At 34.8% G+C, this 15,652-nt stretch overlaps 1 protein-coding gene across 4 annotated transcripts in view; it reads right to left on the bottom strand.

The window, feature by feature from the left end:
• Positions 1–2,582: 2,582 nt before the first annotated feature.
• RMDN1 (regulator of microtubule dynamics 1) overlaps positions 2,583–15,652 on the bottom strand; it is a 52,037-nt gene continuing 38,967 nt past the window's right edge. For 2 of the 4 annotated variants that reach the window (XM_078072254.1, XM_036072661.2), the window contains 6 exons: positions 15,121–15,210; positions 11,365–11,420; positions 9,789–9,876; positions 8,363–8,393; positions 5,405–5,538; positions 2,583–4,939 (listed from right to left, as the gene is read on the bottom strand). In XM_078072254.1, coding sequence (XP_077928380.1) covers positions 4,889–4,939; positions 5,405–5,538; positions 8,363–8,393; positions 9,789–9,876; positions 11,365–11,420; positions 15,121–15,210 — 450 coding nt within the window. In that variant the 3' untranslated portion in view covers positions 2,583–4,888. Of the gene's footprint in view, positions 4,940–5,404; positions 5,539–8,362; positions 8,394–9,625; positions 9,877–11,364; positions 11,421–15,120; positions 15,211–15,652 lie in introns of those variants that run through there. The other 2 variants (XM_036072662.2, XR_013447805.1) reach the window with 2 other exon arrangements.

The raw sequence follows: 15,652 nt of genomic DNA, 5'->3' as shown, positions 1-15,652 counted from the left end.
TGTTGAATAATAGACTCTTTTCCCAAATCCTAATCTGACACTGGGCTATCTTGAAACATAAAGAATTAAAAACAAATACTAATGTATATGACATTATGTGATAGAGGGTGACCAATCTTCAAAAGGACTAAATTATGCCATAAGAAAGCACCACTGCTCAATAAATTTTGCCATGACATGACAGAGGTTATTGATGAACATCATTCAGTGGAGGTGAGAATGTGAGAATACCATTTAGCAGATTTGACCGAAGACAAGAGGCTTTCAGGGTGCTGGTCCTCCCTCCTCCCTTCAGTTAAGAAATTATTATATACCAGTTGAGGCTACACAGAACCCACAGAGACCAAACCAGCTTTCTGAAGAAGGCTATTTTGGAGAACTCAGGGCCTTCCACATTTCAAACCCAAGACAGAAAACCAGGCCTACAGGCAGGATTTATTATGTCTTAATTCATATACTCAAGTGGCAATGAGAAACCAAGGATGTGGGCTACCTCTCACCTTCTCTCCTCTTTTCCCATCCTTGTCCTGTGCTGGGCTAGACAGGCTCACTATGCCTGAAATGAAGAAACAGGCAAAGAATGAGGCTCAGAGACAGATTCATACTGTTATTTCATTTCAGTGACACTCACCACCACCAAACTGAGCCCAATGAATGGGTAACAGGCACAACATAATTTCTGATTTCATCAGATTTGTCTGTCTTCCCAGGAAAGCAGCTACAAGTGGCAGTTAAAGCTCAGAGAGTTAATAAAACCTTTTAACCTCACAGCCTTCAGTTAATCACCTGCCTCCTATCTTTAAAACTAGATAGGGTGGTTATGTGTCAAAATACCATTAGGCAGTACTGCTTCCGTTTAAAATGACCCCTGACTGGTGAGTTCATGTGGACTTTGGGAAATCTCCAGATATTGATAATAAACCATACCTTCGGATTTCCCAGAGGAAAACCATAACTGCATGTCCCTTCTGAGGTCCCTGAGCTGTGACCTGGGGAGATGATAGTTCTGGAGCTGTGTGAACGCTCTGCTACACAGACGCCTGCTGTAAGGTCATCTTCTGAAATGTAAGTAGTCCTGACATTGACTTGCTGGTCAGCTGTGGTTCCTATCTTATTAAGCTTTCTGAGTAAGCCTGTTACGGACTTTTTGAGTCTGAATGTTTGTTGAACCCTGGTGGATATATTGCAGAAGTCAAAAATCTTCTCGTTTAAATGTGTGGATGAGAGAACAAAGGTTGTCTTATAAACACTCTCCAGTTTTTTTAATGTGTTGAACTTAAAAGCCAAACTTAAGGTAAACTGTCTCAAGGAAAAAGCCCAGACCGTATTCAGAGAAGCCTTCTACGTTTATGAGGCTCCTTTTTACCGACTGTATACTCCTCATCACAGACAAAACAGTTCACTGTTCTGGGCAGTGCAATGGGTCAGAACAGGGTATTCATTAAAATAATTTCATGGCCCCTGCTAAAGTAATCCGCTCTCCTATTTTTTCATCCCAATAAACTTAAGGTACAATAATGCCTAGGCACACATAGTCCAAAATAGGTTGTATGGTGAACACCACATGAAATGAAATAAATACCCCTCAAATAATGTAGAAGCAAAAAGGTACAACTCAAGAAGTGGCATCTCCTAAATTCCAAATTTTCTCTCCCAAATCTCAATCAAGGAGAACACAATCAGATAATTACATTTAAAATACTTACTGATATAGTATATCCTTTATGTATTCTCTTTCATCCTCACAACTCCTGAGGTTGGTGTGTTTTTGCTTTTTCTTTGTTGTAATGATGCTTATTTTACAGATAAGTGAGTCATTTTTACAAAGTCCAGAGCTAGTTCACAGTCTATGATTAAACGCTCAGTTGGGAAAATTTTGCTAATAGTTAACTGAGAGCTTTCAGATTTTTTATAGAGTAGCCACTTTCCAAATCCAGATTTATTCTCAGTCCTCAAAGGAAGTAAACATATCTATAAGGTGAGGTAATTATAATCACCAATGGGTGATTATAATTATATATATAATTATACAAACACCCATATGTTTACAGGACAGACTACTACAAACTTCTGTTCACATGCATGTGGGGAAATAAGCATCTCAAACTAGCGGTCATATCTGGAACACAACAGTTAAGTAGGGACTGCACAGGAGAATAATGGGGTCCTAGGGTTTGTTCCCAGAAGTAATAGGTCTCACTGTGAGTGAGGAAATGCCAACAACCAGTGTAAGACCTGGTGAATCAGACTCCTGGGAATTCAAAAGGAAGAGACAAAATGCAGACAATCAGAATCTTAGGAATGTACCACATCTTGGAGAAGGGAGCCAGCTATCCCTTAGTTTAAAAGGGGAAAAAAGGGAAAATAACAGCTCTATAAATTGGATGTTGATATAACCTGTACCCAATGTGCATAGGAGTCAAAGACTGGAACAGCCTGAATGACCTTCAGTGAATGGTTAAATAAACAGGTACACTAATACAGTGAAATATAATCAACAGTACAAAGGAATCAACTACTGACTATATTTAGATGGATCTCAAAGGAATTATGTCAAATGAAAAAGGCCAATTCTCAAAAGGTCACATAATCTGATTCCATTTATTTAACATTCCTGAAATTAGTGGTTACTAGGATTAGGGATGGTGGTAGGGAGGGAAAGTGGATGGGTGTGACCATAAACGGATAGCCCTAGGGATATATATGATTTGGTGGAACAGCTATAACTTGATTGTAGTGGCAGTTAAAAAAAACCTACATGTGACAAAATTACACAGAACACACATACACAAGTGAGAGCATTTAGAAGTAAAATCTGAGTAAGATCTATGGGCTATACCAATTAACCTGGTTTTGATATTGTACTGTAGTTACAGGTTTACCTCTGGGATCTCTACCTTTTTTTCCCCAACTTCCTATGAATCTGTAATGATTTCAAAGCAAAAAAGATTTTTTAAAGCACTATAAAATATCAGAAGACAGATCCTACCCATAAAAGGTTTTATTACTGAAAGATACCTCATTTCACAAAAACTACTTCATAGAGATTATTCTTGAACAAATCCAAACCCTTCACTTCCCATTTGATTACCTGGTACTGCTGGTAATGCAAAACACACACACAAAAATCACCAGAAAATATTGAAAGTCACTCTACAGAGAAAATTGAAAAGGAGAAAATTTCAGATGGATGAAGATGCTCAAAACAGAAAAAAACTGTTATTAACACAATATACTAATAAGTTAAGTGTAAATATAGATACCAAAAAAAAAAATCAAATTAGAAATTCAAAAACTCAGAACTGGACAAACTACATGAAAATGTGAAATGCCTGCTGATTGAAATCAGGAAAAAAAAATGGAAGAAAAAGACAAACATCTCAAAATTGAAGACAAAATGTATCTGAGGAAGAAAATCAAAAATAAGGGACATGGAAGACAAATTCAAAGAGCCAAGAAAATGAAACTGAAAGAGGTAAAAAGAAAAATCAGAGAAATGATAAAAAATTAGGCAAAGAAGATTTAACATACATAGAAGTAAACAGAGTCACTGAAAGTAAGATGGAACAGTGTTTCTCAAAATGGGGTAAGGCAAATCTGGTATGAGGGACAATCTAAGATAATTGGACTGGCCTCTTCAAAAAGTCAATGAATGGTGGGATTTAAAAAAAAAAAAGATGGAAGAACTCTTCTAGATTTTTAAAAACTAAGGCAGAAAATCAAATACAATATATGACTGATTGGATCCTGGTTTTTAAAAGTGTAAGACATTCCTGGGACATCTGAGAAAATATGAATATGGCTGGTATTAGAGATGATTTTAAAAAATTACTGTTAACTTTTTGTTGTACTAATGGGTTTTTGTTTAGCAGGATGTCCTTATTCTGAGACAATGCATGCTGAAATATTTAGGGATGAAGTATGTTGTCTACAATTTCAGAAGTTTAGAAATACATATATATGAAAATATACACACATAACAGTAAAATATAGCAGATTAGCAATTGGAGATGAGTCCAGGACTTTCAGTTTTCCTTTGTTTGAAAATATACATGATAACAGAAACAGCCCACACCCGCACAGTTCACTGTTAACATTACAATTCCCAAATCCTTTGGGGAAAACCCACCTATGCATGCACTCTTGATTTATCTAAGTGACATTCAAGATAATCCTTTTTATAAAACAGTTCTGCAGTGGCGGCATCCCAGCCTCAAGTAATACTGTCCTGCCTATTTAAAACATCTTCATTTCTATTTCACCCTTTAATTCTGTGTTCCTTTCACCATTATTAGGGAAGAGAATATGGGCTTTGTCTAGTGACAAAATCAATCCTCCACTTGTGAGACTATGTCACATTTAAAAAAAAAAAAAATCACTCCATTTTCCGTCCCCTCCTGACAAGGTTTTTCCTTACGCAGGTTGGTTCCAAGATCCATCACTTAACAACTTTATACCAAGAACCCTCAACATCCTAACAACCTAATTTTCACTGCACCTTCTCTGCAAGATCTCAACTTTGCATCAGTCCAATTTGAGAATGCACACCCCCAATGAAACCTCTTCCACAAAGCTTTTTCTTGATCTCCCATTCTGATGTGATCCATCCTCCTTAGAAATCTTATACCACTTTGTATTGCTGGTGTCCTAAATGTGCAATATCTCTGCCTCTGAGCCAGGGAGATGTTTCTACCAATCTTTTTGTAATTATTTCTTTTGTTATCTGTGAAGAAACTTAGAATTTTGTATATTTAATTTGTTAAATGGTTACATTAAAGGAACTGAGAAAAGAGCCATAGAACAGTTACAGTTTATGTATTATCTTTGTAATTTGATGAAAAGGCAATGTTTCTTAGATATTTCATGTGCTTTCTTCTCTGAAAAATTCTCAATTCTTGTCACTGAAACCTGTAAGCAACTGAGCAGCTTCTGTCTGTATCTAAAATGGAAAAACACATGTTATAAATAAATAGTACAGCATAGCTATCAACTTGCAAAATCTAGTAAGTTCATAAAGTGGGCTGTGGTTTCTAAGCGTCCCCAAAAACCAGGATAGCACATTGTAAAAATAAAACTGAACAGGGACTGGGTAAGACTCTTAGAGAATTCTTCCACATTACTACACATCGTTTGCCTTTTATTTTAGAAATCTTATTTGATCTGTCATGTATGTCAAACAGGAATAAGGCAGCAAGTAATTCATAACATCTGTTGACAGTAACTAAACACTTGCTATACGGAAATTAACAGAAATGTTAATGAGTTTAATTTGAAATGCACACTACTGTTTTCAACAATATACATTTAGACAAATTATACTTTTAAAAAAGTTCTTAATTCACCTTTATTTAATAGTGCGCCTCAGTAGAAACCTATCTGCCTTAATTTATTGGAGATACTTCACCTGTTTATCCTCCTCTGTGTGTGCTGGATAGTCCTTGGCTTTCATTAGCCAGAAGGCAGCAAGCTTTTTATTGTGTAACTTCAAATATGTCTTTCCTAAAAGAAGCAAGTTTTTGCTGTAGAAGTTTGGATCCACTGTACATAAGAAAGAAAAATTTATTTCAGATGAAACAGAACTGTTACTTTTAAAGGCTCAGTTTCTTCAGTCTAAATTCTAATAATAAATTTGTGGTCAATATAAGATGAGGCTAACTAAAATTCTCTTTTGTTCAACTATTACAATCTCAAAAAAATATTGGTAAAGTACCATTTATTCAGTGCTATGTGCTAGGCATTCTATTACATTTCTCATTTTCATACAATTTTATAAAATAGGTACTCCATTTAATAGATGAGAAACTGAGGTTCCTGATAGAATGTATGCTCTATAAGGATAGGAGTTCTCTTTTTATTAATGTCTTTTATTCCCTGATATATCCTAAGTACCTAGAACATAACATGCACCCAATACATATATGCTGTATGAATGAACGAAATCATGATATATATGCATTTGACCTTTAACCCAGTTTTGAACTGTGCAGGTCCAAATAAATGCAGAGTTTTTTTTTTTTTTCCATAAATACAGTAAAGTGCTGTAATTGTATTTTCTCTTATTAACATTATATTTTCTCTAGCTTACTGTATTGTTGGAGTACAGTTTATAATACATAGAACATACAAAATACATTTTATTTTAAACAACTGTTTATGTTATCAGTATTATGCTCCGGTCAAGAGTAGACTATTTATAGGGGAGCCAAAAGTTAATTATATGCAGATTTTCAACTATGCAGGGGGTCGGGACCCCTACCCCCTCATTGTTTAAGGGTCAAGTGTACATACATACATTTGATTAACATTTACTGTATGTGGGTTATACTCAAATACAGATTTAACAAAGACTGTTCTTTTGGAATTTGTAATGAAGAGGAGAGGTAAACGAGCATAACTAAATGTAAAAGAATGATAGAAATGCTTTGACAGGTGTACACATTTTAAAGTACACATTTATGAGAAAACAAAGAGAAACTAAGAAGTTACATCTGGGCTGCTTTGGTGGCTGAATAGGATTTTAACAGAAAAGTGGAGAACATTCTTGGCTCAGGGAAAACTGAACAAAAAGCCTATGAAAGCATGGGACTGTCTCACTAACTTCATTAATTCTTTATAGAGATTCCTATCATCAACCTGGGACCTTCTATATTTAAAGCACACTTTTCCCTGGATATAATTTATGGTTAACTCCATTTGCTTCTTAACCCAAAATTGTTTTACTTCTTTAATTTGAACATATTTATGAGATGTTGTATAGATGTACTTAAGGTTTCCTTGGGGTTCATCCATGCATCTGTTTATTCAGTAATTCAGCAAATTTGATAGCATTATGCTAAGCACTGAGGAACAAATTGTGAACAAGATAACAAAGCCCGCATCATTCCCGAATTTAGTCTTAGACATGTAAACAATACTCACAACTCACATACTCATACTATGGAGTGATAAGGGCTATGATGGGAGAAGTAACAGGTACTAAGAGCCTACGAGGAGCTTCTAAACCAGATATGGTCCATAAAGAAAGACTGCCTGGAGGAACTGACCTATAGGGTAAAAACCTGGAGGATGACTGGAGTTAACTGACCATGTTTTTCTCAACACCCCAAACGCTTAATTCTCTAAGGCCCTATTTTTACTTTGCAATTATGCTCCTAAATCCCTTTGAGGAAACTTTATTCCCAGATTCATATTCATGATATAAAAACTACTATCACAACAGGTTAGCAGTGGAAGGCAGTAAACAGCAAATCAGAATATTACTGACATAGTTTAACATTCAGACATAATTCTTTAGAAGAAATTAAAAAAAAAAAAACGCTTTGCTATCCTAAAAACATCTGAACAAATCCATATGAGTAGGCTCTCTAATACATAGTCTTTAATTTTCATCTAATTTTATAGAAATAGAATTGCAATGGTTTCCTTTTGGTGTATTTGGTAACATATGTTGCAATGGTTTCCTTTTGGTGTATTTGGTAACATATGCTTATGTCCTTTACTCTTCTAGTTTGTGCTATTAATATTAAAAAGGATGAACTTGGGATGGGGTGGTGTCAGTTTTGTAGACTGGCCATTTCTTCAAAGCCAGGGTGACAAACTCTTCATAAAAGAAGACAATATTTGCAACAAAGCAGAAACTGGCCTGGTTTAAAAACAAGATCTCTCATTTAAATGCTTTTTGAAGAGAAAGGGTAAATCTTAGAAAAAAAAATTTTTTTAAATGTAATGTGACAGGTATTAACTACTATTATAATCATTTTACAACATATGCAAATATTGAATCCTTATGCTATACACCTGAAACTACTGTTATGTCAATTATAATATATACCTCAAAAAATTTTTTTAAACATTTAAATAAATGTTTCTAATCAGCTGTGTAATCTTAAATAAGACCATTAACTTGTCAAAGCCTCCTCTCAAAAAAGAAAGTTGAATCATATCAAATAAAGGACCATTCCAGAACTGTAGCTCTAAATTCAGTAGCAGCCTACTTCTTACTCTGGTGATTTTTACTGAATAAAGACGAAAAACTGTTTGATAATCTCTAGTGCAAAAAGAAGTATATTAGAATAAGTAACATTTTTGTTTTAAAAATTCCTATTATATCGGGGCGCCTGTATGGCTCAGTCAGTTGAGCGTCTGCTTCGGCTTAGGCCATGATCCTGGGGTCCTGGGATCAAGCCCCGCATCGGGCTCCCTGCTCAGTGGGGAGTCTGCTTCTCCCTCTGCCTCCCCCCACTTGTGCTCATACTCTCACTCAAATAAATAAATAAAAATAAAAATAAATAAAAATTCCTATTATATATAAAACATTCACACAATTTTAAGTATACTAGTATGTGAAATAGAAAAATGTTACCTTGCTCTGCCCTGTGAAAGTAGCCTAATGCCTGTTAAAAACACAAAGAGCCCAAACATAATGAAAAGGGTTATAACAGAATCAATATTAAAAAAACATTTCCTCAAAAGTCAGGAAGTAAATTAAAACATCTTAAAGGTCAATTCATCAACAGTGAAAGTTAACAAAGCAAAACTGAACATTATTACATCATCAGAGCACAGACTACAGTGTGTGGACCACTTCTAGTAATAACCTGACTGCTGTTCATTATTAAATCATCAGAGCACAGATTATAGTGTGTGGACCACTTCTAGTAATAACCTGACTGCTGTTCATTATTAAATCATCAGAGCACAGATTACAGTGTGTGGACCACTTCTAGTAATAACCTGACTGCTGTTTAGAGCTTGTACCAAACCAGCATCAGGTGCAGAAAGGAAAGAACGTGATCACATGCAGCTCAGCTATTTTGATCCTTCTCTTCTTAAGTCATAAGTCACTACCCATAAAAACTTGATAAAATCAAAAGCTAAATTTACTCAGTGATACATAGGTTGTACCAATAAATTTTTTAAAAGTCCTTTATTATTGAAATTCCAACATAAAATGTTATTGTGAGTCTGAAACTCTTAGTTCTTTTTTGTCCCATTTAAACTGTTTTTATGTCTGATTTCCTAGAAACATAACTAATTTGTTATAGTAGAGCTGACTGACTGTATCTTTTTTCCTTAAAATACATTCTTTTAATAACAATATATATTTCCCAACTGTGTTCTGATTATTCAGCTAAATATTTTTGTATCAAATTCTACACCATAGCCTGCCAGAAGGAAAACCTAGTTCCTTGTCATGACACAGGTACTAGGAAAGCTTTTTCAACGGCCTTATTTCCTTACTCTGAAAATTTTAGTGGTGTAAGTTACCCAAAATGTTTGCCCAGAAATCCCTTCCAAATTTTATTTTCAACAAGGAAGCAAAAGGCCTTGAAAATACAAGAGTATAAGCCTTTCAACCCCACTTTCTAAAAAAGTTATTACTCTTCCTTTATCTATACAAATACATGATTTTCCAGGTAAATGACTGTTAGTGTGTAGAACACATATGTAAAACTAATGCTGAGTATTAGTTGCTGAATTTCTTATTCTATTTTATGACTTTTGTATGGTGTAGATTTCAAACAGAAAACAATGGCAGATTTTAGGCATGAGCTATTATTATAGCCGACAATATACCAGAATCATCAGACACTCACCTAAATAAAAAAAAAAAAAAACCACTCACCAGTCATAGATTATAAGTATTAAGCCTTTGTGATAAGATAGCTGCACTGGATGGTTAGAAACGTGCTCAAAGGCCTCACTGCCCAAAGCTCCAGATCTGAACACCGTAGAATGGCACTGCAGTTAAGAAATCAGTACTAACTTAACAAAGGACAGCACACTACCTCCTCATAGGTGGAACTAGGAGGAGTTGCAAACAGCATTTTAGCAATTCTTCTTTGATACCAAGGCATTTCAGCAAATGTGTAACACCTATAAGGAAATAACATATACATCTCAATTGCACCTTTTTTTCTCTTACAGAAAACTAAGCATCTTAACAGATATAAAAGGTTTCTTCTTCTGTTGTACCTTGAAACAATTTGCACTTTACATAATATCCAGCAGGTTAATATTCCCACTGAATTATCCAGAGACTGATTTATATTGATCCATCAATTAGGATGTGTCCTGTGATTAGATATAAGTAGTAAGCAACAATACTAGTAATGATTAACAGTATATACCATTCATCACTAAGTGCTCACTCTGTTCCAGATGCTCAGTGATTATCTCTCATCTACTCCTTACAAGGAACTAAATGAGTTAGGATCATTACCCCTATTTTTTCCGGTAAGAAAAACTAACTCAGAGAAGTTAAAAAAAATGACAGAACTAAACATGATATGTATAAATAACAATGGCAAACAACAATTTAAGTCTGCCTATATAAAAGAGTGAGGCAAATGATTAACATCCAAAGATCTTGACAACTTTCTGATATAGGTAGGGGTACTGCATCTTTGACTAGGGTCTGAACTCCCTGAGGTAGCCATTGTATCTTATTCGTGTTTCCTCCCTAGCACTGTCTCTCCATTACCATTAGTTCTCAGTAAGCATTTTGTTAGTTTAATACTGTCCTTTGTCCTGAAGGATATTTAACTCCTTTTTAAGAATCTGATATAGGGCTGTCTACGCCATTTATTTTTAAGACAATAAAATATTCAGGTCTGCAGACTACACCCAAAGAAAATAGTAGCAAACCTGTCTCAAGAAAGACTCTTAAGGGGCGCCTGGGTGTCTCAGTCCGTTAAGTGTCTGCCTTCGGCTCAGGTCATGATCCTAGGGTCCTGAGATCGAGCCCCACATTGGGCTCCCTGCTCAGCGGGGAGTCTGCTTCTCTCCCTCTGCTTCTCCCCCTGCTTGTGCTCTCTCTCTCTCTCACTCACTCTCTCTCAAATAAATAAATAATCTTTAAAAAAAAAAAAAGACTCTTAAATCAGCAAGCATTTAAACACTTTAGTGTATGCTCATACCAGCAAAATGTCATACACTAAACAAATGGAAAGATACTGAAAGTCAGATTATATTATTCCTCAGATGAGTCAGACTGCACTTGAGACACCTTGAAGATGTAAAGACCCTCTTAGGGCATCGAACTGTATTGCTATATAGTTAGATTAATCCAATTTCATTTAGCCTGGTAAGTAAGAACAGTCTTTCCCAACAAAGGGAATTTCAAAGTCTAGCAAAAGTTTTAATGCCTTTTTCATTTTAATATATATTTCTAAATGATCTGAATAACAATGGTTAACATGATCACAATCAAATTTAGTGTTACATCACAACTGCTAGTTAATATAATAATTAAACATTCATGAATGCCAAATACTTTTAAATACTTTACATCTTGTTTTATATACTACAAAATAAGATCATACTAACTACAACTGAAATATTTATTTAAAGAAATGTTCTTACCAAATACCCATAAGGTGAATTGAGGTAGCATCTTTTGGGTTCAGTTCAATTGCTTTCTAACAAGAAATGAGAAAGTCAATCATATTTGTTTTCTAAATACAAGTAAGTACTATGTTTGATGAAAACAAAAGTCATGATTTAAAAAAAACATTTTGGTGGGGCGCCTGGGTGGCTCAGTCGTTAGGCGTCTGCCTTCAGCTCAGGTCATGATCCCAGGGTCCTGGGATCGAGCCCCGCATCGGGCTCCCTGCTCAGCCGGGAGTCTGCTTCTCCCTCTCCCACTCCCCCTGCTTGTGTTCCCTCTCTCGCTGTGTCTCTCTCTGTCAAATAAATAAATAAAATCTTAAAAAAAAAAAAATTTTTTTTTGGCAACCTGGCATTTCAATTGTTCTATGGTAATACCAACTTTTTTCCCCTCTTCATTCTTCAATGTGGTTAAATTCATTTCAATACACTGTTAATGACTTGTATTAAACTCTTATATAAAGTTTAGCAACTAACAGGATTTATCAATATGAGAAAAAACATGAAATTTGTAAATGAATCTAATTTTGAAAACAGTAATCTATAGTTCTCAATGTTTCTTCTAAATAAGGAGGTTCTTTTTGGCAAGTTCTATATGAATACTGGATTAAATAGTATTCTTTCCTAAAAGGAGATCAAAGTACTTAATACTTTTACAAAGTTTCTTCCTGTATGTACATTTCATTCAACTTCACCATCTATACTTAACAAAGGAAAAATAAATAATACTTATTCACAGAATGTATTAGTAAAATAATATGTACAATGTAAAATACATTGATAAAGTCTCCCTAATTTCTATTTACTATATGAAAGTCCTATGTGAATTAATGTAAAGCATAAACTACAGAACAACTTTAAAGCAACTATTTTTCCTTTTATCCATTATTTTGTTGAAAGCCACTGAGAAAAATCTCAGATGAATGTTAATCCTATTAAAAATAAAAGACCCTTTAAAAAAAATTGAGACCTCCTATCTTACGTTTTTCCGAAAGCCCACATCTTCACTTTCAGTCAGTAATGTGTGAGATACACATTTTAATATTTGTATTGGTTACCAGTATGGGCTCTGAAGCCAGACTACCAGGGTTCAAATCACAGCTCCAAGTTTTCACCTTGGCAAGTTCTCTCTTCTTGCCATGCCTGAGTTTGCTGTTTTATAGAATCGGTAAGAGTAATATACCTACATTATAGAGTTGTGGTAAAAATTAAATGAGCAAGTAACAGGAGGTATTTAACACAGTAATATCTTCTATAACCAGCATAATTTTACTTTTCAAAAGTACCAGACAATTTATTACTGACGCTGATTTAATGTTAGCAGTAGTAGAGGTAATAGCTAGAATAAGGCTAATAACCAAGTATGACTTAGCAGAAATCTTGCTTCATTAATATGAGTAAGAATCAGCACTGACTTTTTTTTACTTTTCCATTAAATAGTGATATGATTTATAGCAAAATATGTTTTAAAGTATACACAACTTATACACTAAGCAACCTTTCCTAATTGGAGTTCCACTAGAAAATTAAACCCTACAAAAAATTATATGAATAACTATTTTCTCCAATCTATCAAGAATGGTATAGAGCTAGTATCATTCTAGATGCAAGGGAAAGAAGTTAATTCATAACATGCAATGGATACTTTAGGGAATTTAATTTTCTTATGGGATGGGTTGAGAGGGGCTGCTCTCAAGCAGACCCTTTCTTTTATAATTCTTGCCATTAGTTTAAGTGTTTTCAAAAACAATCCAAAGATAGGGGCACCTGGGTGGCTCAGTCGGTGAACCATGCTTGAGCCCCATGTTGGGTGTAGAGATTATTTAAAATCTTAAAAACAACAACAATCCAAAAATAGTAATTCCTTATGGCTTTAGATATAATAGTGGAATTAGGAATAATAGTATAAATGATCTTTTTAGTATGTAAATACTAAATATCATTTTTAATGTATACTTAACACACATTTGAAATCTGTAAAACATCGATTTTTTTAAAGATTTTATTTATTCATTTGACAGAGAGAGCACAAGCAGGGGGAGCAGCAGACAGAAGGAGAAGCAGACCTCCCTGCTGAGCAGAGAACCCAATGTGGGGCTCGATCCCAGGGCCCTGGGATCATGACCTGAGCCAAAGGCAGACGCTTAACTGACTGAGCCACCCAGGTGCCCGAAAACATTGGTTTTTAAAAAATAATCTATAACCTCTGTTTCCATTAATATATTTTCTGCAATTTTTCATGATTTATATTGGAAGATATTTGTCATATATTTCTAGATACTATGGCATAGAATAACTTAGGTGATTTATTTAATGCCACTGAGCAAATTATGACATTTCACAGAATCTAAGATAACCATGAAAGTTACTACACATCATTATTATATCTATCATTGAAAAGAAAAAAGCATTGCCTATTATAAGATACCACTGATTATATAATGCAATCTGATTTCAAGAAAGGTCTTAAAATGTGAAAAATGTTGCATATTATTAAATTGAAAAATATATATGTACATGCATACACATGTATACGTGTGTGTGTGTGTGTGTGTATATATATATATAAACTACTGATGCCAGAATAAAAGCTAGGTCTCCTGACTCCCAGTCCAGTGTTCTTTTCTATTACCCATTGTGTAAAATAAGAATTGAGACTATAATCATAAAATTCAGAAAAGCTATTAGAGAGCTTATCTAGCATTCTTCCTATGAATGTTTCCATCACATTCTCTTCTTCTGTATTTTTGAGATGGTCTACAATACCAAAAGAGAAATAAATATGCTGAATTTTTAGTGGCAGTTTTTCGGGAGTTTTTGTTTAGTTTTGTTTAGGACAATGAGGTAGTGTATATGGCACATCATGAAATATACAAACTCCTGGAGAATATCTGGCATCTAAGGAAGAGCTTACTATAAAAGAAGTAACTTTAGGGGCGCCTGGGTGGCTCAGTCGTAGCGCATCTCCCTTCAGCTCAGGTCAAGATCCCAGAGTCCTGGGATCGAGCCCCACATCGGGCTCCCTGCTCAGCGGGGAGCCTGCTTCTCCCTCTTCCACTCCCCCCTGCTTGTGTTCCCTCTCTTGCTGTGTGTCTCTCTCTCTTTCAAATAAATAAATAAAATCTTAAAAAAAAGAAAAAAAGTAACTTTAGGGGAAAATATGAAAACACAAAATACACAGAGATAATAATTGTAAATAGTACTATTATTATTGGGAGTGGTTTGTCAATTGTGTTAGATTTTACACCAGACCACACCTCAGGGTATTCAGGACCTTGTAAAGTTCCCTCCCACATACTCTGGTCTTGGCTACATGACTTGTTTAGGTCCACAGGATATTACCAAGTGTGATGCAAAACAGAAGCTTCATAAAATTTTGCGCACTGGAATTTTATCTTGGAATGTTCATTCCTGGAAGCCAGCTACCATGCTGTAAAGAAGCTTGGGCTAGACTACTAAATAATGCAAAGAAAAGTGGAGAGAAACCGTCATATAAGAGGCCATCTTGTACATTCTGTTCTAGCTGAAGTCAGAGGTGAAGGCAGCAGTATGAATGACTTCAGCTACACCAAACAGATCAGAAGCACCACTACATAGTTAACCCACAAAATTTTGAGAAATAAGCTGTCACTGCATTAGATCTCTAAGTTTTAGGTGGTTTGCTCTACAGCTATAGATAAGTGAAACAGAAATTTATTTAAAAAATTAATTCCTTTTAAAATTCATCAGTACCTCAAAATGCTCCTTGATAATGTAGGCATTTGCAATTTTAGCCTTGATGCCTTCATAATCTCCAACATCACTAATACAGATTGCATACCACTAAAAACAGAAGTAAAAAACATGTAAGAATAGTAATACTCTACTAAGGTTCCATTCAATACAAGGTAAAACTGAATATTTATTCCTCAATAGTCATTCTCATTCAACAAAAACTTAGCATAAAAACTGTATTAAATATACTGTCATATACAAAGAAAAGTAGACATGGACCTTAAAGAATTCAAGGACATGTTTATAGAAAACTGTAATACAAGATAAAGAACAGAGTCTCTAAGGAAGTTATCAGCACAACAGGGAAATAATGATTCGTGTTTATGATGAGTAAAATTTAGAAACTGAATAACTATCATTTTATTTTCTCATCCTCTTTTCAGCAAGCTGCCTCTTCTCCCATCTGCACTGTTACAGTAATAAGCCACATTTGTCGATTGTGACTTTGTCCCTGTAGCCATAGTTGAGACAATACACCTAAACTGAGACT

This window comes from Halichoerus grypus, chromosome 5, assembly GCF_964656455.1.
Source record: "Halichoerus grypus chromosome 5, mHalGry1.hap1.1, whole genome shotgun sequence".
Classification (NCBI taxonomy): domain Eukaryota; kingdom Metazoa; phylum Chordata; class Mammalia; order Carnivora; family Phocidae; genus Halichoerus; species Halichoerus grypus.
This window is presented reverse-complemented; position numbering and strand designations above follow the sequence as displayed.